The 24310-nt window shown below is 38.5% G+C and overlaps 1 protein-coding gene across 1 annotated transcript; it reads right to left on the bottom strand.

Moving 5' to 3' along the window:
* Positions 1 to 12244: 12244 nt before the first annotated feature.
* LOC117717564 (uncharacterized) lies at positions 12245 to 24091 on the bottom strand. The gene is given in 5 exon segments (XM_076911161.1): positions 12245 to 16015; positions 16017 to 17621; positions 18780 to 18840; positions 19041 to 19167; positions 23940 to 24091. Coding segments are annotated over 5 exon segments (2388 nt in total). The 5' UTR covers positions 23943 to 24091; the 3' UTR covers positions 12245 to 15423.
* Between the last annotated feature and the right edge of the window lie 219 nt (positions 24092 to 24310).

The raw sequence follows: 24310 nt of genomic DNA, 5'->3' as shown, positions 1-24310 counted from the left end.
TATGAAAATATTATTTTAAAGTTTCACAATACCTTGTCCTTGAGGGTTACAAGGAATCTTGGTAATATGGGTAATATAAAATTGTCAACAAAACATTTCAAATGACTAACAATCAGCTTTATCTATCTTAATCTGAAAAGGAACACCAAGCATAAAAGATAATATAGGCAATAGCTAATTGTATTTTTAATTGTTTTTCATGTTAAAATAATTGTAACTAGAAAGCCTGAAAAAGGTGTCAGATCACATATTCATATTTTAATTCTCTAAAATGAAAAATGAATAACATCTACTTATTGTAATTGATTAGATATAAGTCTTCAAATATTACTACTAGTATGAAAAATTGAGGACACTAAAAACAAATTTTGTAATTTGACTTATATACTCTCTAGAAATATCAAATTATTGTCTCAAGCTATTATTATTAAATATAGATCTACAAAGAGTTACTGTCTTGTGATAATGTTATATAGACAAATAAATGACTTTTTAAATCTTAATGATGATCTTATAAAAAAGAATTTAAATTGTACCTATGATTATTAAGCTCTTTTATAGCGAGACTGTTACTAGGCCTTTTTTCTGATAGTCAAAACTGTAATAAGAATTTTGTCGGTCTCTCAAATAACATCAGTTAATTGTTCTTAGATAACAACCAGACTTTTCCACTTTAAAGCACTTTCTAAGAGATTATAAAACAATTTGTCAAAAATCATTAAAAAGGGAACCAAAAATTTACTATAGGTGTTAGGACAGAAAATAAAATATTGTCTGGGATGATCTACATGAATCTTTACTGATAATCCAGTTATAGTTCTAAACATTTAGTGAACTTGTGGAGCCAGGGAGGTAATCAATGTTTAGCCATATAATTATTTTTAATAAATATGTATATAAACATTTTGTATTATAAACTTTTATTTTAATTCATGATTTAATTTTTGGCACGAATTTATAATAAACTCTATAACATGTGATCATACTGAGGACAAAAAGATAAGAGGGTAAATATAATGGAGAGATTAAAAACAGAACTCTTTACCTTTCTCCGCTTATATAAAATAGAATCTTTTCCCCCCTTAAATAAAATAGAAGTTTTCTTTTTACTTTTTCCTTAGATAGCTTTTATACAAAACTTTTTTACACTTAGTAATAAACTCTATAATAACTTTTCTAAGTGGCCTCAGACTAGCAGGCATGAGTTAGAACCCAGCAGTTTTTGTTGAGACAAAACAAAAGCTGTTTACCTACTCTTTGGCTGATTTTAGAATGAGGTGCTAAGTGGCAAAAAACTGCAGTTTCTGGCCTCAAAGGATCACAATAGGCAGATCAGCTACAGTGGCACGGCAACCCAGATAAACAAACTTTTATTATACAGCAACCCCAATGTAAAGACTAAAATTGTATGGCCAATTGTTTTTCTAAGGTCTGTAATCTATCTGATATACAAATTGTTATGGCATTTTTCTGGGGTCCAGGCAATCCAGTATGAGCTCTTAAATGTCTTAAAAAATGAAGGAAAAATCCATGGTTCTTAAATTGAGCTGTATTTGTAAAATTTGAAAATTAGCAATATCTAGAAAAGGAACAATTTTAAGCAATTATAAACTATGAGCTATATACTGGCTATAAGTATTCCAATTGAAAGCTTAATTTTTGTAATTTAAATAGTGGCTACAGCACTTAGTTCAATTATCTGTGTTGAAGCAGGGGGAAATCAAGAGAGTAAACATGTAATCTAATCATATACATTGTCTTTTCAATTAAATGAGCTGTTTATTAATATAGTAAACACACCTTTTATGGGTTATATGTATTAATTCATAAGAAATACAAAAGCATTATAGGGAAAAACTGTAACAAATTAATCATGTAATAGATCAAATATCAGTATTCTTTAATAACTAATTATTAAATATTTCATTAAGTTGTTTCTTAAAATACCTTGTGATCTTAACCTATGATTTTATATTAACACAGCAACAGCTTTAAAACAGGATGTTAAAACTTCTTTTAAAAATAAAGAAATATAAATTTATATTAATGATCTCTTTTATCAAAGGACTATTATAAAACAGTCAACAACTAATTTGTATAATATATCTATTTATAACACCTTCTACTTTCTGTAAAATTATGTCTCTTTTAACAATTAACTGTTGAGGGAAATTAGGATTTGTATCTTTCTTGAGAACATTAAATAGAGGCTTAAATTCTTTTGTGGAGAGCTTAAAATCAAATCTTAGCCAATTAGCATATCCTAGAAACTTTTGAAAATAATTTAAAATAAGTAAACTCTCTTTTCTTTCTTTTTTTAAACTCTCTTTTCTTATTTGAATTTTTGTGTCACAATTTATTTAGGAATATAACTGATGTCTCAAATATTGAAAGGATATTGTCTTTGGATGTTTTCTGGAGCAACAAGCACTCTCTAAAATTTTAAAGCTCATTGTATGAGAGCACAGGCTTGTATTAAAACTCCTTTAAAAGAATCAACTCATAAGCCAATTGTGTAACAAAAGGAAGGTGTTCATCAGGGCCTTGTTTGATCCCAGATAAAACTCTTACTGAGATCTCTTTTATACATCTGGTTTTGAATGACTCCAACTCTGACTTACCAGTTTTAATCTAGCTTTTTGTTACCAAAAGTATAAATTTGTAATCATACCCAATAATATATAATCAGGACACATAGAGCATATTTACATTTTTTAAACCAATCAAGAATAAAAATAAAACAAGTGTACTTATTATAGATTTTATCCAAAGTTTTCTCACCTTTTCCAGCTGTAATTTTAAGAGAAAAGCACCCTTTGACTTATCAAACCAGGAAAAACCACTATCAACTCCCTTACTACAGAAGCCAAAAAACTGTTGGCCCCCCTCCAAGAGCAGTTTGTGCCTTACTCCCATCCACAGAGCAGAGTAGATACCTCTGCTGTGTAAATTGAAACTGTTCTTTTTTTTCTTTTTTTTTTCTTATTTTATTTTATTTACATTTAAGATGCCATCCACTTTCCCCATTTCCCCTCCCTAGAAAACCCCTGTCCCATGCCCCCCCTTTCCTTTTTGCTTTTATACAATTTTTTTAAAAATGTTAATCAAAGGATTTATAAGTTTGGTAATGCTCAATCAGAAGTGTAACCCAATACCCAACCTAGATATAAAAACTATCTTTGACTGGTGGAGACCTGTGAACATCTGCCTCCATGCCCCCTCTCTCTTTCTCTCTCTCCTCACCTAGTTTCTCCTCTCCTTCATCTTCTCTCCTTACTCCATCTCTTCCTCTCAATACTCCTTCCCACTTAGCTCCTCCTACATATCACTCTTCCTGTTAAAGTAAAACTTTTCTCTCAAAATACAGTTAGAGCATACTTATTCCTAATTGTACCAGTGAGGTACAAGATAGTCCTAATACCCAGTCCATCATTTTGTTGACTAACCAGAACCTCTGTCATCTCTTCTAACTAAAACACTTACTTTTGATCCTGGCTTTGTTTTTTGTATTTTTTTTATTTTATTTTATTTTATTTATTTATTTTTTTTTGGCTTTAGAATGAATGTCAGCTGAAAACTATCTACTCAGATCTTTTCTCTCAAAGTAAATAGCCAGGATTGGCTATGAGACTAGGGGTCTTCAACCCCATCAGAAATCCAGAATGACTGAGTTAACTGAAGTTATGGGAAGCACTAAACGTAGCTTCTAAAACTTAGCCAATTTATAGAGACCTCTGAACACCTGAGAAGCCCCTATACTACCGAACGTTCAAGCATCAAATCTTCAGCCTTCTGGCCCAGAGTCCTCTGACAGACCTTAGTGATGCAGGATTATTAAGGGCTGATTACTCTGTCTAGGCAGATATAATCAGTCGACTATTCTGCATGTGTGTCCTCTTCTGGACAGTAATTTGTCTGTAGATGGAAAGAGGCAATTCTTGCCTAGTGGCTGTCACCACACAACTGGCATAACTCCAAGGATGCTCAATTTCTTCTTAGAATCCACAATAGGAAGCTGTCAGGAGCAGACAGGTCTCTAATCAGAATGGACATTAATATATAAATTTTTGTAGCGTCAATTCTATGGACTTCTGACGTTTTGAAAACCAACTATCCATGTAAGGTCACCTGGACTGTTGTCTGTACACTCCTCTCAGCTATTTCTAAATAAAATATGGGAAACCTCCTAACAATAAACTCAAAGCCATAAATTTGCTATAGTCCCCTAACTCATAGGTTAACCGTCCCAAATCAGTTAAAAAAAGTTAAGGAAGGACTGGGTCTAGGCCTTGTATTCCTAAATGTGTTATACAGGCATATTGCCCATGAGAGTGTCAATATTCATCTCACTTTTATATTAATAAGGAGCTCGTACTAATGAAAATCTTAAATTTGAAATAAAAGTAAATTTTGTACCATTTAAGAAATTATAACTTCATCTTGATAATAATTATACAGATTTCTACCAATAGGTTATGGCTATGCAATAAGTCCTAGCTAATCCTCCCTGTTCCAATAAAACCATTACTTTTCCCTAGAAAGACAGACCATTATTAACCACATTAGTCCCCAAGCCCAGGGAATAGGGGCGCTGACTCTTCTTTAACTTCTTCAAGCTGATTACGGGCGTTGAGATATTAGAAGAGGGGTGGGGGGAAGAGTAAGTTGATAAGCCTCTGATGCTGTGTCTTCACTGAATCCAGATGGAATTCCAGGACATCGGAGGTTTGGGCAGGTCTGTTCAGTATGCTTGATGAGTAGATACACCAAGGCTGTGTATTCTGCAATATACAATTCTCAGAACAAGTTTTAGTATCAAGAAAAAAAAATTCCCCCCCCCAGGGGGCTGACATTTTTTTTAAAAAAAAGATGTTGGTTCTAACAACTTTTCTTTTTCCCCCCCTTTTAAAAATTGGTTGTAATATTTACATTTCAGATTTTATCCCCTAACCCCATTTCCTCCCACCACCCAGAAACCTCCCATCTCATCCCCCTCTCATGTTTCTATGAGGCAGTGATCGCACCTACCCACCCCCCACTATCCCCTCCCCACCCTCACATTCCCCCCCACTCTGTGTTTATTTTTGGGGGGGACCAAGAAACTCCTCTTCTACCTATGCCCGACAAGGCCATCCTCCCCTACATATACCGCTGGAGTCTTGGGTCCCTCCCTATGTGTTCCCTGGCTGGTGGTTTAGACCCTGGGGGGGGGGGGGCTCTGATTTTTGGTATTGTTGCTTTCCTCCTGGGGCCGCAAACCGTTTCTGCTCCTTCAGTCCTCTCTCTAAGTTCTCTATTGGGAAACCCCTGATCATATCAGTGGTTAACTGTGAGCATCGTCCTCTGAGTGTGTTAGTCTTTGGAAGACCTCTAAGGAGACAGCTATATCATGTTCCTCAGATTATGCACTTCCAGCCATCCACAACAGTGTTTAGATTAGGTGGCTGTACATGGAATGAATACAGAGGTGGAGTGGTCTCCTGATGGCCCCTCCTTCAGTTTCTGTCCCATGCTTTGTTTCCATATGTGCTCCCTTGAGCATTTTTGTTTCTCGTTCTAAGTAGAACTGAGGCATCCCCTCTTGGTCTTCCTTCTTCATGAGATTCATGTGGTCTGCTGGTTGAGTCTTCGCTAATCCTAGCTTTGGGGCTAACATCCGCTTAACAGTGAGTAAATACCCTGTGTGTTCTTTTGGGATTGGGTTAACTCACTCAAGATGATAATTTCTAGATCCATCCATTTACCTAAAAATTTCTCGAATTCATTATTTTTAATAGCCGAGTAATACTCCATTGTGTAATGTACCACATTTTTTGTATCCATTCCTCTGTTGAGGGACATCTTGGTTCTTTCCAGCTTCTGGCTATTATAAATAAGGCTGCTATGAACATAGTGGAGCATATGTCTTTATTACATGTTGGAGCATCTTCTGGGTATATGCCCAGGAGTGCTATAGCTGGATCCTCAGGTAATGCTATGTCCAGCTTTCTGAGGAACCGCCAGACTGATTTCCAGAGTGGTTGTACCAGCTTGCAATCCCACCAACAATGGAGGAGTGTTCCTCTTTCTCCGCATCCTCGCCAGCATCTACTATCACCTGAGTTTTTGATCTTATCCATTCTGATTGGTGTGAGGTGGAATCTCAGGGTTGTTTGATTTGCATTTCCCTGATGACTAAGGATGTAAAGCATTTCTTAAGGTGTTTCTCAGCCATTCGAGTTTCCTCTGTTGAGAATTCTTTGTTTAGCTCTGTACCCCATTTTTTAATAGGGTTATATGGTTGTCTGGAGTATAATTTCTTGAGTTCTTTGTATATCTTGGATACTAGCCCTCTATCGGATGTAGGATTGGTTAGGATCTTTTCCCAATCTGTTGGTTGCCGATTTGTCTTATTGACAATGTCCTTTGCCTTACAGAAGCTTTGCAATTTGATGGGGTCCCATTTGTCAATTCTTGATCTTAGAGCATAAGCCATTAGTGTTCTGTTCAGGAACTTTTCCCCTGTGCCTAGGTATTCAAAGGGTGTTTCCCACCTTCTCTTCCATTAGTTTCAGTGTATCTGGTTTTAAGTGAAGGTCTTTTATCCACTTGGATTTGAGCTTTGTACAAGGAGATATGAATGGATCGATTTGCATCCTTTTACATGTTGACCTCCAGATGAACCAACACCGTTTGCTGAAAATGCTGTCCGTTTTCCACTGGATGGTTTTAGCTCCTTTGTCAAAGATCAAGTGACCATAGGGATGTGGGCTCATTTCTGGATCCTCAGTTCTATTCCACTGATCTTCATGTCTGTCTCTGTACCAATACCATGCAGTTTTTATTACTATTGCCCTGTAGTATAGGTTGAGGTCAGGGATGGTGATTCCCCCAGAAGTTCTTTTGTTGTTGAGAATAGTTCTCGATATCCTGGGTTTTTTGTTGTTCCAAATAAATTTGCAAATTGCTCTTTCTATCTCTATGAAGAATTGATTTGGAATTTTGATGGGGATTGCATTGAATCTATAGATTGCTTTTGACAAGATGGCCATTTTTACTATATTAATCCTGCCAATCCAGGAGCATGGGAGATTTTTCCATCTTCTGAGATCTTCTTCGATTTCTTTCTTCAGAGACTTGAAGTTCTTGTCATACAGATCTTTCACTTGCTTAGTTAGATTCACTCCAAGATATTTTATATTATTTGTGGCTATTGTGAAGGGTGTCATTTCCATAATTTCTTTCTCAACCTGTTTATCTTTTGAGTATAGGAAGGCTACTGATTTGTTTAAGTTGATTTTATATCCAGCCACTTTACTGAAGTTGTTTATCAGGTTTAGGAGTTCTCTGGTGGAAGTTTTAGGGTCGCTTAAGTATACTATCATATCATTTGCAAATAGTGAAATTTTGACTTCTTCCTTTCCTATTTGTATCCCTTTGACTTCCTTTTGTTGTCTAATTGCTCTAGCTAGGACTTCCAGTACTATATTGAATAGGTAGGGTGAGAGTGGGCAGTCTTGTCTGGTCCCTGTTCTTAGTGGGATTGCTTCAAGTTTCTCTCCATTTAGTTTGATGTTGGCTACTGGCTTGCTGTATATTGCTTTTACTATGTTTAGGTATGGACCTTGAATTCCTAATCTTTCCAAGACTTTTAACATGAAGGGATGTTGTATTTTGTCAAATGCTTTCTCAGCATCTAGTGAGATGATCATGTGGTTTTTTTCTTTGAGTTTACTTATGTAGTGGATTACATTGATGGATTTCCGAATATTGAACCATCCCTGCATTCCTGGGATAAAGCCTACTTGATCATGATGGATGATTGCTTTGATGTGTTGTTGGATTCGGTTTGCGAGAATTTTATTGAGTATTTTTGCATCGATATTCATAAGAGAGATTGGTCTGTAGTTCTCCTTCTTTGTTGGGTCTTTGTGAGGCTTAGGTATGAGCGTAATTGTAGCTTCATAGAACAAATTGGGTATTTTTCCTTCTGTTTCTATTCTGTGGAATAGTTTGAAGAGAATTGGTATTAGCTCTTCCTGGAAGGTCTGAAAGAATTCTGCACTAAAACCATCTGGTCCTGGACTTTTTTTTTGGTGGGGAGGTTTTTAATGACTGCTTCTATTTCTTTAGGGGTTATGCGACTGTTTAGATGATGTGTCTGCTCCTCGTTTAACTTTGGTCACCTGGTATCTATCTAGAAAAATGTCCATTTCCTCCAGATTTTCCAATTTTGTTGAGTATAGGCCTTTGTAGTAGGATCTGATGATATTTTTACTTTCCTCTGTTTCTGTTGTTATGTCTCCCTTTTCAGTCCTGATTTTATTAATTTGAATACTGTCTCTGTGCCCTTTGGTTATTCTGGCTAAGGCTTTGTCTATCTTGTTGATTTTCTCAAAGAACCAGCTCCTGGTTTTGTTGATATTTTGTATAGTTCTTTTTGTTTCAGCTTGGTTGATTTCAGCCCTGAGTTTGATTATTTCCTGCCGTCTACTCCTCTTGGGTATATTAGCTTCTTTTTGTTCTAACACTTTCAGGTTTGCTGTCAAGTTGTTAATGTATGCTCTTTCCAATTTCTTTTTGTGAGCACTTAGAGCTATGATTTTTCCTCTTAGTACTGCTTTCAGTGAGTCCCACAAGTTTTGATATGATGTGTCCTCATTTTCATTTAAATCTAAAAAGGCTTTAATTTCTTTCTTTATTTCTTCCTTGACCAAGTTATCATTGAGTAGAGCATTGTTCAGTTTCCAAGTGTACGTGGGCTTTGTGTTGTTTTTGTCCATGTCAAAGACGAGTCTTAGTCCATGGTGGTCTGATAAGGTACTAGGGATTATTTTAATCTTTTTGTATCTGTTGAGGCCTGTTTTGTGACCAATTATATGGTCTATTTTGGAGAAGGTACCATGAGGTGCTGAGAAGAAGGTATATTCTTTTGTTTTAGGGTGAAATGTTCTATAGATGTCAGTTAAGTCCAATTGGTTCATAACTTCTGTTAGTTTCATTGTGTCTTGGTTTAGTTTCTGTTTCCATGATCTGTCCATAGCTGAGAGTGGGGTGTTGAAATCTCCCACTATTATTGTGTGGGGTGCAATGTATGCTTTAAGCTTTAATAAAGTTTCTTTTATGTATGTGGGTGCCCTTGCATTTGGGGCATAGATGTTGAGAATTGAGAGTTCCTCTTGGTACATTTTTCCTTTGATGAATATGAAGTGTCCTTCTTTATCTTTTTTGATTACTTCTGGTTGAAAAATGATTTTATTTGATATTAGAATTGCTACTCCAGCTTGTTTCTTGGGACCATTTGCTTGGAAGATTGTTTTCCAACCTTTTACTCTGAGGTAGTGCCTGTCTGTTTCACAAAAGTGTGTTTCCTGAATGCAGCAAAATGTTGGGTCCTGCTTACGTATCCAGTCTGATAGTCTATGTCTTTTTATTGGAGAATTGAGTCCATTGATATTAAGAGATATTAAGGAGAAATGAATGTTGTTTCCTGTTATTTTTGTTATTGGCAGTGGAGATATGTCTTTTAAGGCTTTTGGAAGATTACTTTCTTGTTTTTTCTAGGTTGTAGTTTCCCTCCTTGTGTTGGATTTTTCCACCAATTATTCTTTGAAGTGCTGGATTTGTGTTGAGATACTGTGTGAATTTGGATTTGTCATGGAATATTTTGGTTTCTCCATCAATAATGATTGAGAGTTTTGCTGGGTATAGTAGTCTGGGCTGGCATTTGTGTTCTCTTAGGGTCTGTATGATATCGGTCCAGGATCTTCTGGCTTTTATGGTCTCTGGTGAGAAGTCTGGTGTAATTCTTATAGGTCTGCCTTTATATGTTACTTTGCCTTTTTCCCTTACTGCTCTTAGTATTTTTTCTTTGTTTTGTACATTTGATGTTTTGACTATTATATGGCGGGAAGTATTTCTTTTCTGGTTTAAACTATTTGGAGTTCTGTAGGCTTCTTGTATATTTATGGACATCTCTTTCTTTAGGTTAGGGAAGTTTTCCTCTATAATTTTGTTGAGGATATTTACTGGTCCTTTAAGTTGGGAGTCTTCCCCCTCATCTATACCTATTATCCTTAGGTTTGGCCTTCTCATTGTGTCTTGGATTTCTTGTATACTTTGGGTTAGTAGCTTTTTGTATTTTGCATTTTCTTTGACAGTTGTGTCAATGTTTTCCATGGTATCTTCTGCATATGAGATTCTCTCTTCCATCTCTTGTATTCTGTTGGTGACACTTGTGTCTATGACTCCTGATCTTTTTTTTAGGTTTTCTATCTCCAGGGTATTGTCACTTTGTGATTTCTTTATTGTTTCTACTTCCATTTTTAGATCCTGCATGGTTTTGTTTAATTCCTTCTCCCGTTTGGTTGCATTTTCTTGCAATTCCTTAAGGGATTTTTGTGTTTCCTCTTTAAGGGTTTCTATCTGTCTACCAGTGCTCTCCTTAAGTTCTTTGAGAGTGTTATTTATGTCTTTCTTAAAGCCCTTTATCATCATCATGAGAAGTGATTTTAATTCTGAATCCTGCTTTTCTGGTGTGATGGGGTGTTCAGGGCTTGCTCTGATGGGGGAGCTGGGTTCTGATGATGCCATGTAACTTTGGTTTCTGTTGCTTATGTTCTTGCTCTTGCCTTTTGCCATCTGGTTAACTCTAGTGCTGCCTGTACTTGCTGTCTCTGACTGAAGCCTGCCTTTCCAGTTATCTAGCTTGTGTCTGATCTCCTAGGGGTCCAGATGTCTCTGTGATCTTTTCCAGCTGCACTGATTACAGTGGTACCTCTAGGATGCCCCAGGATATGGTGCCTCTAAGGTAGCAGTCCAGCTAGGTGTCTGCTGTTCTGGGTGCAGTGTCTCCTCTAGAATATCTCCGGATATGTTGTCTGACGCTCTGAGTTCAGTTGTTCCTCTGTTGCTCTGGGTTGAGTGGACCTTCCAGTATGTCTCAGGTGGAATCCGGGGTCCACAAAACAGCAGACCTGGCAGAGGACTGGTCCAGGCCTCAGATCCGAGAACTAGTTTCTAAGATACTGTCCAAGTTAGAGCGCCTGGGATCCCACTTCCTCTGGGTTCTTGGAGGTTGGGGGCAGAGCTGCCACCCAAGATCTGCTCAGTGCTCTGGCCCAGACCAGAAGGAACTAGTGTTCCGGGCCGGGAGTGACTTCCTGGGTCCTTGGTGGGCCCTGGTTACTCCCTATTTAGGGCGGTCCCTGCTGTCTGCTTACCTAAGATATTGCCTGAGTTAGAGCGCCTGGGATCCCCGATTCCTCTGCGTACTTGGAGGTTGGGGGCAGAGCTGCCACCCAAGATCTGCTCAGTGCTCTGGCCCAGACTGGAAGGAGAAACTGTTCTTTCTAAGCGAGTTTTTAAACTAAATGGAGGGGTGGATGCGCAAGCAGTTTTAACCAGTTTTTCTTTTGAACATGAAACATAGAACAACATTCATTCAAACAATGAAACAAAGACAGACAATTAATACACATGGACAGATTGGTGCACCAAGGACAGACAATAGACAGAGAAAGTAGAATTGAGAATCTCTCCAGCAGGATTTCCTCCTGCTCCCAGGAGGGCTCTGAAACAGCTTTTTTCTTTTCTTTTGTAAACATGCTAGAGAGTGGGCAGCTGCTTTCCCCTTTCTCACTCTCATTTTAAAGGTTTAACTTTTTATCTCCTCTGTAGGGAGTATAGCATTTTTTATCAATAGTCCCCTCTTGAGAAAACAACACTAATGAAAGCAGAGAATTTTTAAAGATCCTTTTTTCTTAACCCTAGTTCCTCACGTCTGGAATATAGGCTCCTTGAGCCCTGTCACAGAGTGACAGTTTAGAAAATGCATGTCCTATCACTTGTACCTCGAGATCTGGCCACTCTGATTCTCCCATACGTGAATCGTCTCAGAGCAGGTTGGACTGTGGTGTCCTTGCGAATGTAAGGTGTTCTCATACACCCCCAAGAGTCATCTCTCTTGTGTGCCCTGAGAAATGTGGAGGAGCGCTCACTCACAGCTCCTAAGGGAGTCCCTCTAAAAACTGCTACATATTGTGGACTGCCCTCAGGCACTCTGGGCAGCCACCCTCAATGCTCTGAGAAACTGAGTAGGCCTACCCCTATCTGCAGAGCCAGCATTCTGTCCACCTCAATCTCCAGGGTCCCTGTTCCAGGCACCAGAATGCCCCAATCCCACAGGGCATTGAACTGGGACCAGGAGACCTGCAAGAGAGAACTGGAGGACAGGGGGTGCAAAGAACGGGCAGCTTGTCTATAGTCTGATCAAACCACCATTTTTACTTTTCACACAAGGGATATATACACATAAAGGCAGGATGTGGGAAAGGGGATGATGCAGGAGCATAGGTGTCTTCAGGGGTGTACAGATATCTTCCAGAACAAGGTATTGTCTGGGTGAAGGTTCAGGGGACAAGTCACTATAATTCACTCCTTTCTTATATAAGCTGGTACTCTCCACCAAAGCTACCTATCTACAAGGTCTATGACTATATCCAGGCTGGTAAATTTCCACCAAGGCTACTTGTTTACAAGATCTTATAGCCATCTGTTCAGTGTTTTTCCACAGAGACCAAGACTTTGTGTTAGCAGGCTAACTTAGGCCTATGGCTGATTTTTAGGCCTTCATTGTATAAGTGAGGCTGCACCTGACATCTCACCATTCCTAAATGTCATTGTGAGGAAATACTGGGCCAACAGAAGACCAAAAGCCAGCAAGGAAATCTCCAAACTCTCCATCTCCATGTCTGATGTCAAGTGTTCTTCAGATCTCCAATTCCTTCCTGCCCTGCTCACCGCAGCACAATTCTTTCCCTTTGGCTGATTTTATTTCCTGAAAGTAGTTTCCTGAGAAGCTCTGGAACCTAAAAATATTGGAGTCTCCAAAATAACTTCAAAATTACAGCTTCTTGTTCCAGTATCTGAGATCCACAAATGATCTTCTGTGCTCCGCAAAAGAAAGAAGCTGGGTCACTTCTCCAGCTCTTCCCTCTATAGTACACTAGGTTCTGCTCAACTTCACCCAATTGCTGCTGCTGTTCTTTCTGCTCATCCCATGGTACTGAAATCTTCAATATATTGAGTTCTTCTGCAGCAGTCTTCACTGCATTCCTCTTATATGCTCCCCCCACGGTGCCAAGCCCTAGCTGCTCTGCATGAAACATTCATGCCTTAAAACCAGTGCCACCTGGGTGACTCTTACACAGGACTGTATTCTCTGAAATACAACTTCTTTCTCTTCTCAGAAAACACTTACCAGAAGATTTTACCTCTAGCCAGGCAGTGGTGGTGCATACCTTTAATCTCAGCACTTGGGAGGCACAGGCAGGTGGATTTCTGAGTTCGAGGCCAGTCTGGTGTACAGAGGGAGTTCCAGGACAGCCAGGGCTATACAGAGAAACCCTGTCTCAGAAAAACCAACCAACCAACCAACAAAACAAACAAACAAACAAAGATTTCACCTCAGTGGTGCTGGTTTCTTCTTCATACCCACTAATAGCTAACAAGCATCAGTTGTCTCAGTAATCCCTTCTATTCTTGCCTCTAAAGCCAGAGCCACATGGACAAAGCTGCTGAGTTCCTCTGCTTGCTGGAGCTGGAACATGGCCCCTTCTATTATATTATCACCAGCTTCCTATTTTTCAACAACTTCACTGCCTAAGCTCGGCTGTCCTTGAACTTGCTCTGTAGATTAACCTTGAACTCAGAGATCTGCATGGCTCTGTCTCCTGAATGCTGGGATTAAAGGTGTGTAACACTTTGCCCATACCTAAGCTTTTCTTCACCCAAAACTTGTTCTGTACCAGGATGACTTGAACCAGAAATCTGCTTGACACTCATCTGCTGGAATTTAAGGCATTTACCACCATGCCTGTACTTAAGTATTTTATTTTAGATCTTAAGATGAAAACCTAGAATAGTAATCACAATCCATAGATTGTCAATTTCACACATACTGGTAACTCTTGTGTCCACATGAAAACAATAACCAGGTAACAATAATGCCCAACATGATACAGTTCTCCTTCATACAACTGCAAATCCATATGTTTAGGTAGATGGAATCTTGTCCTAACATCACCATTCCTTTAATACCATTTAGTATCATTGATCACAGAATTTAGCTTCATTCAACTTCCTTGTGAGGCTTTTCTCTTTTGACCTAACATTTTATATTTTTTTCTTTCTAAGATTACTATGCTTGCTCAAAACAGTCATCATGAGACTTAAAAAAGGTCAAAGGCTTTGCTTGCTTTACTGAAACTACCTTTGTCAATGCAATTAACATCAATCTCTTTACCTTATCTTCAAGGACACTCTACAGACCAGGGCAAAAGGCAGCAACATTCTTCAGCAAAACATCATAAAAACTATATACAAAGTTCAAATCACCCTTAGTACATATGTCTTTCATATTCCTACTAGAATGGCCCATTAACTTCCACTTAATGAATATAAAACAAAAGTCTAAAAATCCACATAGCTTCATAAAACAAAACAAAACAACATTGTCAGGTCTATCATAGCAATCCTTAAGTCTGGGGTACCAACTTGTGTCTTAGATAGACTTTCCATTGCTAAGAAGAGACATTGTAATCAAGACAACTGTGTTAAAGGCAAATATTTAATTGGGCCTGGCTTACAGTTTCAAATGTTTAGTCCATTACCATCATAGCAGGAAGAATGTCATCATGCAGGCAGGCATGATGCTGGAAAAGGAGCTGAGAATTCTGCATCTTCATGAGAAGGCATCCATGAAGAGACTATCTTCCAGCCAAGTGGTAGGAGGGTCTGTTTTGTACTGGCCTGAGCTCCAAAGACCACCACCATAGTAATTCACTTCCTTCAAAAAGGTAACATCTATTTCCACAAGGCACATCTCTTAATATTGCTACTTCTTAGGGTCAAGCATATATAAATCACCACAGTTTATGTCCACTATGAATTCTTTCATGCTTTTGAAAATGATTAGGACATGCAGAGGTTTTAACATGTTGATAACTTTCAGAATGTTTCTCTCTCATATGTGTTCATTTCTGTATTCAGAAACCACCATGGCATGTAAACAATTTACCAACTTTAGTACAATCAAAAGGTTTCAGCCCAATATATGTTCTTTTCTGTCTTTGGAGACTACAGTGAAATGCACAGGCTTTTCCACATTCCTTACAGTCATAAGGCTTCTCTAAAGTATGTGTTCCTTTAAGTGTTTGGAAAGTACAGTGACATGCAAAGGCATTCATTACCATTCATTACAATCATAGGGCTTCTCTCCACTATGTGCTCATTAATGTATTTGGAGATGACTGTGACATGCAACGACTTTATCGCATTGACTACATTCATAAGGTTTCACTCCTGCATGTTTTCTTTTGTGGATTCAGAGATGACTGTGTCCTGGAAAGGCTTTACCTCATTCAATACATTCCTGCAGTTTCTTTATAGTATGTTCTTATGTCTTTGTAGATGACTGTGACATCTAAAAACTTTACCACATTGAGTACATTTATAGGGTTTCACTCCTGTATGTGTTCTTTTATGATATATGAGACTACTGTGACAGGAAAAGTCTTTGCCACATTGATTACATTCATAAGGTTTCTCACCGGTATGGGTTTTTTTATGATATTGTAGATGACTGCTTGTTGCAAAGGCTTTACCACATTGATTACACTCATGTTTCTCTCCGGTATGTGTTCTTTTATGTCTTTGGAGACCACTCTGATATGAAAAGGCTTTACCACATTGATTACATTTATAAGATTTCTGTCCAGTATGTGTTCTTTTATGGCTTAGGAGACAACTGGGTCTTGTAAAGGCTTTACCACATTGACTACATCCATAAGGTTTCTCTCCAGTATGTGATCTTTTATGGCTTAAGAGACAACTGGGTCTTGCAAAGGCTTTACCACATTGATTACATCCATAAGGTTTCTCTCCAGTATGGGTATTTTTATGATACTGGAGACCACTCTGATGTGAAAAGGCTTTATCACATTGATTACATTCATAAGGTTTCTCTCCATTATGTTTTTCTATGATATTCAAGATGACTGCATGATGCAAATGCTTTACCACATTGATTACATCCATAAGGTTTTAGTCCAGTATGGGTATTTTTATGATATTCTAGAGTTCTCTTTTTTGAGTAATCTTTACCACATTAATTACATTCATAAGGTTTCTCTCCAGTATGTTTTCTTTTATGACATTGGAGACTACCTTGAGATGCAAAGGCTTTACCACATTGATTACACTCATAAGGTTTTTCTCCAGTATGTGTTCTTTTATGGCTTAGGAGACAACTTGGTGTTGCAAAGGCTTTACCACATTGATTACATCCATAAGGTTTCTCTCCAGTATGGGTATTTTTATGATACTTGAGACCACTCTGACATGAAAAGGCTTTACCACATTGATTACATTCATAAGGTTTCTCTCCAGTATGTGTTCTTTTATGACATTGGAGACTACCTTGAGATGCAAAGACTTTACCACATTGATTACACTCATAAGGTTTTTCTCCAGTATGTGTTCTTTTATGGCTTAGGAGACAACTTGGTGTTGCAAAGGCTTTACCACATTGATTACATCCATAAGGTTTCAGTCCAGTATGGGTATTTTTATGATACTTGAGACCACTCTGACATGAAAAGGCTTTACCACATTGATTACATTCATAAGGTTTCTCTCGAGTATGTGTTCTTTTATGATACTGGAAATGACTGTGTATTGCAAAGGCTTTACCACATTGATTGCATTCATAAGGTTTCTCTCCAGTATGTGTTCTTTTATGATATTCTAGAGTTCTCTCTTCTGAATAGGCTTTACCACATTGATTACATTCATAAGGTTTCTCTCCAGTATGAGTATTTTTATGATACTGGAGACCACTATGATGTGAAAAGGCTTTACCACATTGACTACATTCATAGGGTTTCTCTCCTGTATGTATTCTTTTATGGATTACGAGATAACTGGGTCTTGCAAAGGCTTTACCACAATGATTACATCCATAAGGTTTCTCTCCAGTATGGGTATTTTTATGATACTGGAGACCACTCTGATAAGAAAAGGCTTTACCACACTGATCACATTCATAAGGTTTCTCTCGAGTATGTGTTCTTTTATGATATTGGAGATGACTGTGTGTTGCAAAGGCTTTTCCACATTGATTACATTCATAGGATTTCTCTCCAGCATGTGTTCTTTTATGACACTGGAGATTTTTCTTTTCTGAATAGGATTTACCACATTGACTACATTCATAAGGTTTCTGTCCAGTATGTATTCTTTTATGGATTAGGAGATGACTGGATCTTGCAAAGGCTTTACCACATTGATTACATTCATAGGGTTTCTCTCCAGTATGTGTTCTTTTATGATAATGGAGATAACTGGGTCTTGCAAAGGCTTTACCACATTGATTACATCCATATGGTTTCTCCCCAGTATGGGTATTTTTATGATACTGAAGACTACTCTGAAATGAAAAAGCTTTACCACATTGATCGCATTCATAAGGTTTCTCTCCAGTATGTGTTCTTTTATGATATTCTAAAGTTCTCTCTTCTGAATAGGCTTTAACACATTGATTACATTCATATGGTTTTTCCCCACTATGACTTCTTACATACCTGCAACGATAATTGGCACATATGAAAGCTTAACCACATTCATTATCATTATCAATCATTTTACCCATAGGAACTAATTTTACAGCTTGGTTTAATATTAAAAAAAGAATCAGATTGTAAGGTTTTATCACTTCCTATGTTGATGCTGTTCTCCCCCCTATGGATTGCTTTCCCTCTTTGAAAATTCCTGTGATAGTAACAACATTTATTACATGGCTTATATTTCTAACATCTTTTTCTATATGAGATTTCTATATGATGGATTTCACATATCTGAAGTAAAATGGAATGAGGCAGAGCTGGATAACACTGGTTGTGTTTTTAATTTTTCTGTAGTGTGAATCACAATACAGTTGCACCGGGAGTCAGGAAAAAAAAACAAAGAATTTCAATATTTGTAGTACCCATAGGGATTTTCTGCAGTGTGAATTTTAGGTTGTTTCCAGTAAAGTCAAAAAAAAAACAATTAATGGCAAACATCTATCATGTTCAGAGAGCCTCCCAAAGGCAGAATACCACCTTTCTTCTCATTGTCCTAGAAAAGAAAAGGGTATGTGGTTCCTTTAAATATCCCTATGCTCAAATGGTTTTATCCATTCTGACACTTGATATGCCATTGAAAAGTAGAAGAAAAAATGAAATGTTTGCACATTGAATTCACACCATTTGACTTTTGGTTCCTTGTTGACTTGCTGTATATGGATTAAGGTTTCTCCATGACAACATTCTTGAATCTCATAAACTGACTGCTCCATAAAGTTGGCAATGTCACTACAAGAATCTGAGTACTACCAATTTTGCTATGGACTATTTGCTTATTAGAAGGTTTTGGATACATGTTTATCACTATTCAATGTGCAACATCTAAATATTATAAGGCTATACAGACAGGTAGTTCCACAGCATAGCTCTAATAGAGCTACAAATCAAATAAAGATCTCTCTTAAGGCACTGTTTTCTTGTCAGCTTTCTTAGAAGAATGCCTTGCAAACACAAATCAGAAAACAGACAGTGAGGTACATGGTTTTGTGAGAATATTATCATCATAGCTACACTTAAAGGACTGATATTTTACACACTTGCTTTCCTTTAGAGATTCCAGAACATATTAAAATTTTCTCACAGGCATATTTGTATCAGCTTGCACATGAAAATTACCTTTCATGCCTTCCAGAACTTTGATGTTGTTTTTCAATATGATGACCTTCCCACCTGTAACCTAAAACACAGTACCAGAAAATGAATAATATAGTATTGGAAATTAGGCAAAATTCAAGTTACTGTGAATTTTGACAGCACTGAACCTGGTTTATTCAGCTCAATCTTCCTTGTTCTCAATTGAAATAACAGATGATCATCAATAACCAAGAATCACTTGTTCCTTTATTTTGAAAAGCAAAAGAAAACTCACAGTCTTACCTATAGCAGTGAGGTTCCAGTAGGTCTCCAGCATCACATCTTTGTAGAGATTCTTTTGGGACAAATCCAGCAAGTTCCACTCTTCTGCAGTGAAGTTCACATGCACATCATCATGAGTCACCACATCCTAAAATATACCATACATGTGTACAACACAATGCATGATTGTGACATCACTGTAAATAAATGTATGCTTCCTAGACAATATAATAATATAACTCTGGTGCTTCCTCCACTTATTTCCTAAAACAGAAGTTATAATATAATCATTCTGTCACTTTAGAAGGAAATTGAATTATATGTTTCACCTGTGTTGCTTCTGAACCCTGTGTAAAGGATATAGCCTTGCAACACAAATGGGAATTGAGAGGGATATGCAGGGGGAAACAGATCAACAGTACTGAGCAAACATCTGAAAAGCTATATGAACAATTACTAACTACAAAAATGATGGGCAAGCTGCTTGTATTTGCTCATGTCTTTAATCACAGAGGTACAAGCAGGTGTATGTCATTGAGCTGGATGCTGGTGTGGTCTATGTGATGTGTTGCAGGACAGCAAAAGTGGCATATTAAGACCCTCACTCCCCTGAAAAAAATCAACCAAGGAAACAAAAATGAGAGAGAGAACTCACAGTTCTTTACTGAAGTTCCTACAAAGAATTATACATTCACTGCAGTTCTGTATTCATTTTGCAAAAACATGAAGTGAACCAGTTTAAACAGCAATATTAATTAAATTGTGCTAGAAGGGAATGCATGTTTAAACAGTTTAAAATGGACAGATGAAAATATTAGTAATATATATGTTGATCATAAATAAGGAACATAGGGCAGGAAAGATAGCTCAGCAGTGGAAAGCTCTTGCTGGTCTTCCACATAATGGTAGTCAATTTCTAGTATTTACATGGGGATCAACAACTCCCCATTACTTCAAGATCAGGAGTTCTGAGGCCACCTTCTGACAACAGTAAAGATGAAGCACACATGATTTTCATATGCTTGCACACAGGCATAATGCTCGTATTTATTCAAAAATTTCAGAATAGACACAGAGTTAGGCAGAACGATATACACCTGGAATTCAATGACTCTGAAGCCTCAGATGGTATTGATATCATGAACATATGCCATCCTGAGAAATAGAATATAATCTATATATTTGGCTGAATTTTAAAATTAAAGATGTGGATGAAGAACTGCACAGAAGCATGTGCTTATTTTGCAAAAACATGTCAGGTGGCTTCTGTGGTTTCTTTATCTACTATCAGGACAGGAAGGGCTTCACAGAGAAATTTTGTCTTGAAAACAAAAAACAAAAAATATAAAGTTAAAAATACAAAATCACCAGGCTTGCAAAATAGCTTAGCACTGAATACCAAATGTTTATACAGTATCTTATGTGATTTAGGGGCTGAGACCAAATGGGGAATGTATGGGAGCATGAGAAGAAAGCTGAAGAATCAGTTTCAACCACAGCACAGTAGACACACAGAATAAAATATGTCCTGTCTAAAAGAAATGCAGGGGTAAAGCTGGAGTAGAGACTGAGGGAATTGTTAATGAAAACTTGCCCAACTGGAGACCCACCCTATGGACAAGCACCAATCCACAACATTATTAGGAATACTCTGTTATGCTCCCACACAGGAGCCTTGCATAATTGTCCATTAGGAGGCTCCACCCAGCAGCTGACTTGAAACAGATGCAGAGAACCACAGTCAAACATTGAATGGTCCTTGGGGACTGTTATGGAAGAGTTGAGGGAAGGATTGATGGCCCTGAAGAGGATAGGAACTCCTCCACAGGAATACCAATGGTCTCAACTCACCTGGACCCTAGGGGACACTCAGAGACTGATCTGCAAACCAATAGCACACACAGTCTAGACTAAGGCCCCTGTAGCACTCATGTAGCAGATGTGTAGCTCAGTCTTCATGAGAGTCTTCCAACAACTATAGCGGGGGCTGTCTCTAAAGCTGCTGCCTACTTTTGGAATCTGTTTCCTTAACTGGGCTGCCATGTCTGGCCTCAGTGGGAGAGGATGCACTTAACCCAGCAGAGACTTGATGCACCATGATGTGGAGATACCCAGGGGCCCACACCTTCTCAAAGGAGAAACAGAAGATATTGGAGGGAGGGACTCTGTGTGGGTAGAGGAGCTAGAGTAGGGACTTCACAAAGTTCAAAGCCATTTTATTTATAACAGCTTAAAACTGGAAGAATCCAGATATCCCTCAACCAAAATATGGATATAGAAAATGTGGTTCACTTACAAAATGAAACATTATTTAACTATTAAATACAAGGACATCATGAAGTTTATAGGCAAATGGATACAACTAGAAACTATCATCCCAAGTGAGGTAACCCAGAACTAAAGGCACATGCATGTATGTACTCACTTACAAGTGAATAATAATCATAACATACAGCAAGAGCACACTACACTCCATAGACCCAAAAAAACTAAACAAGAAGAAATGCCCAGATGAGCACAGTTGAATCTCACTCAGAAGTGGGATTAAACAGTCATGGGAGGCAGATGAAAGAGAGAAAACTGGATGGAAGAGCAGATAAGAAAGTGAAAGGAGGGTCAGGAACAGGTGTGGTAAGAGACAAGAGAGGGCCAGAGAGATAGAATATTGATTTGAAATCTGCAGCTGGCGAGGGTTGAAGGGTGGAGGCATCTATAGGATGTGCCAGAGACCATGAATTAGAGAGCACCAAGGAATCTATGGGGGTGATTTTAGCTGAGATGCATAGCAGTGAGATATAGATGCTGCAGGCAGGTAAGATCCCAGTGGACAGTTAAGGACACCAAACTTAAAACCTTTCCACCCAAAATTTGACCTGTCTACAAGAAACACAGGCACAAAGATAGAGCAGAAACTGAGAGATTGGCCAAATGATACCCTTCCCAACTTGAGACCTATACCATAGGCAAGCACCAATCCCTGACAATAGTTAAGATGCTCTGTTATACTTGCAGACAGTAGTTTAGCATAATTGTCCTCTGAGAGTCTTTATCCAGCACCTGACTGAAACAGACGAAGAGACCCACAGCCTAACATTGGAGAGGGCTCAGGGAGTCTTTTGGAAGAGTTGCAGATAGGATTGAGGGCCTCTGAAGAAACAGGAAGTGCATAAGAAGACCATCAGAGTTAACTAACCTGGACGCTAGGAGACTTTCAGAGACTGAGTCACGTACCAAAGAGTATGCATAGGATGGACAGAAGTGCCCATGAAAGACCCCAGCCTGGAGACCCTCACTCAAGTTCGGTCCTGCATGCACCCAAGGACACAGGAGAGACCTTCTTGATGCAATTGCAGAGGAGGTTTAAAGGCGAGGGACCTTGGGTCGGAACATATCTCACACAGGAGATAGAGGATCCAACCCAGAACCCAGGAAACTTGGGATATTTATGGGTAGGGGTTGGGAAGAGTGGGAACATTTGGCACGGTTACATATGATTGGATAGTCAAACATCAGCAACTTGCAGAAGCAGCTACGTGTGAGCTGGCAGGATGACTAGTTACTTTTGACCATGAAACCTTGGACTTCTCAGAAAGGGGGGAGAGAAAAGTAAACACCAGATAGCCCATTACTCACTTGGGCTTGTCTGGGCACGTCTTTGCATACCTTTTCACTTTTGGTCACTCTGCCTGAAAATCTAGACATCAAACTGTAACCCAGGAACAAATCCCTGCTGCCCAAACAAGACAAATCCAGAAACCAGTACCTAGATCAATAATCACCTCAAATCCAGAGGCCTAAACACCAGCATAGGAATATAATAAATAATAGCCAGGAAAATATGTCACCAAGAAATTCAAGCTTTCTATCATAAAAGGTTCTGAGAAATTAAAACCTGCAACAGATATGATGCAAAAGAGGTTGTTTGGGGCAAGGGAGAGGATTTAGAACTTGGGGGAAGGGATAGAGGCACAGAAGAGGACCTGTAGACAGACAGACAGACAGACAGACAGACAGACAGACAGCAGAGAGAGAGAGAGAGCCATGAGTGTAGAGAAAGAGAATAGACAGGGGGCATGTGCACAGAACAGAGACAGGGATGAAAATAGAGAGCTGCTGTATTTGGTGGTCCATGTGTATAAAGCACACATGACAACAGCAGCAGGTGATGGAGGCAGGGAATGACTTAACCATTTGCTAAGTCCCTAATAGCAGACCAAAGAAATTGCCTGTACACTGACAACTACTGAGGCAAGGTTCACCCACAGAACAGGAAAGGAAGACAGAATCTCAGGCATTAAAGATTAACAGAACAAAACAAATACATTAGTCAAAAAAAAAAAAAACATGAATTCTACAAGGTTCCTGGCACTAAACAAAAACAAATTCTGCAATATATGAGAAAGTCGAAACTACAAATGATTGGAATAGAAGAGAATATCAGCTCAAAGATCTAGAAAATATTTTCTATGAAACAATAAATGAAAACTTTCCTAAACTAAAGAAGAAAATGCCTATTAAGATACAAGAAACATCCAAAATGCCATACAGAATGGACCAAAATAATAATAAAAACACTAAACATATAAAATATAAAAAACTGCAACAAAAAATTAACAAAATCTAAACAAACCAAAAACAAGCAATGTATGAAATCAAACCTGTGAGATTTATTCCTGTCTTCTTAATGTATAGTATACAAGACAAAGGGGTTTGCACACATGTGCTGCAGAGTCAAAGAAACCACCCGTGTTTCTACAAGAAAGCAACTGGTCCAAATGTTTTGGGCAGATTCAGAATCACCTCAAAGGTGGTCACATCTGGCTGATGCTTCCCATCCAGCCCCAGAAAGGACCCACCACTCTAGCTCCCACTTCTCAGCCGCCTGCCCCTACCCACTGTGGGCAGTGATCCTGGGCTCACCATGTCTCAATTTCAGAGCTTCCCTGAGGTCCCCTCACAGCACCCAACAGCAGAGTTCAGTGCAGGACACAGAGAACCATTCAAATCTGCACAGGTACAGCGACTTGCAGAACGAACAGCACCCGGAATCACCCGCCTCTCTGTCTGACTGGCAGGTCTTCCTGGAAGCCTTGATTGGCCAGTGGATCTTACCGTAATTCCTTGTCGCGAAACGATGTAAATTGTCGCAAAATCGCCACCGGGTACAGAGGCGATGAGAGAGTCTCGAAATTGAAAGAAAGGTCTGATTAGCTTATTTATTTACGAATGACAACAAACAGATACCGAAATGGGGTTGCATTTGTTCGTACACACACTCTGACCTCTGCCTT

This window comes from Arvicanthis niloticus, chromosome 12 (assembly GCF_011762505.2).
Source record: "Arvicanthis niloticus isolate mArvNil1 chromosome 12, mArvNil1.pat.X, whole genome shotgun sequence".
Classification (NCBI taxonomy): domain Eukaryota; kingdom Metazoa; phylum Chordata; class Mammalia; order Rodentia; family Muridae; genus Arvicanthis; species Arvicanthis niloticus.
The sequence above is the reverse complement of the archived record's forward strand: the minus strand, read 5'-3'. Positions and strand labels throughout refer to the sequence as shown.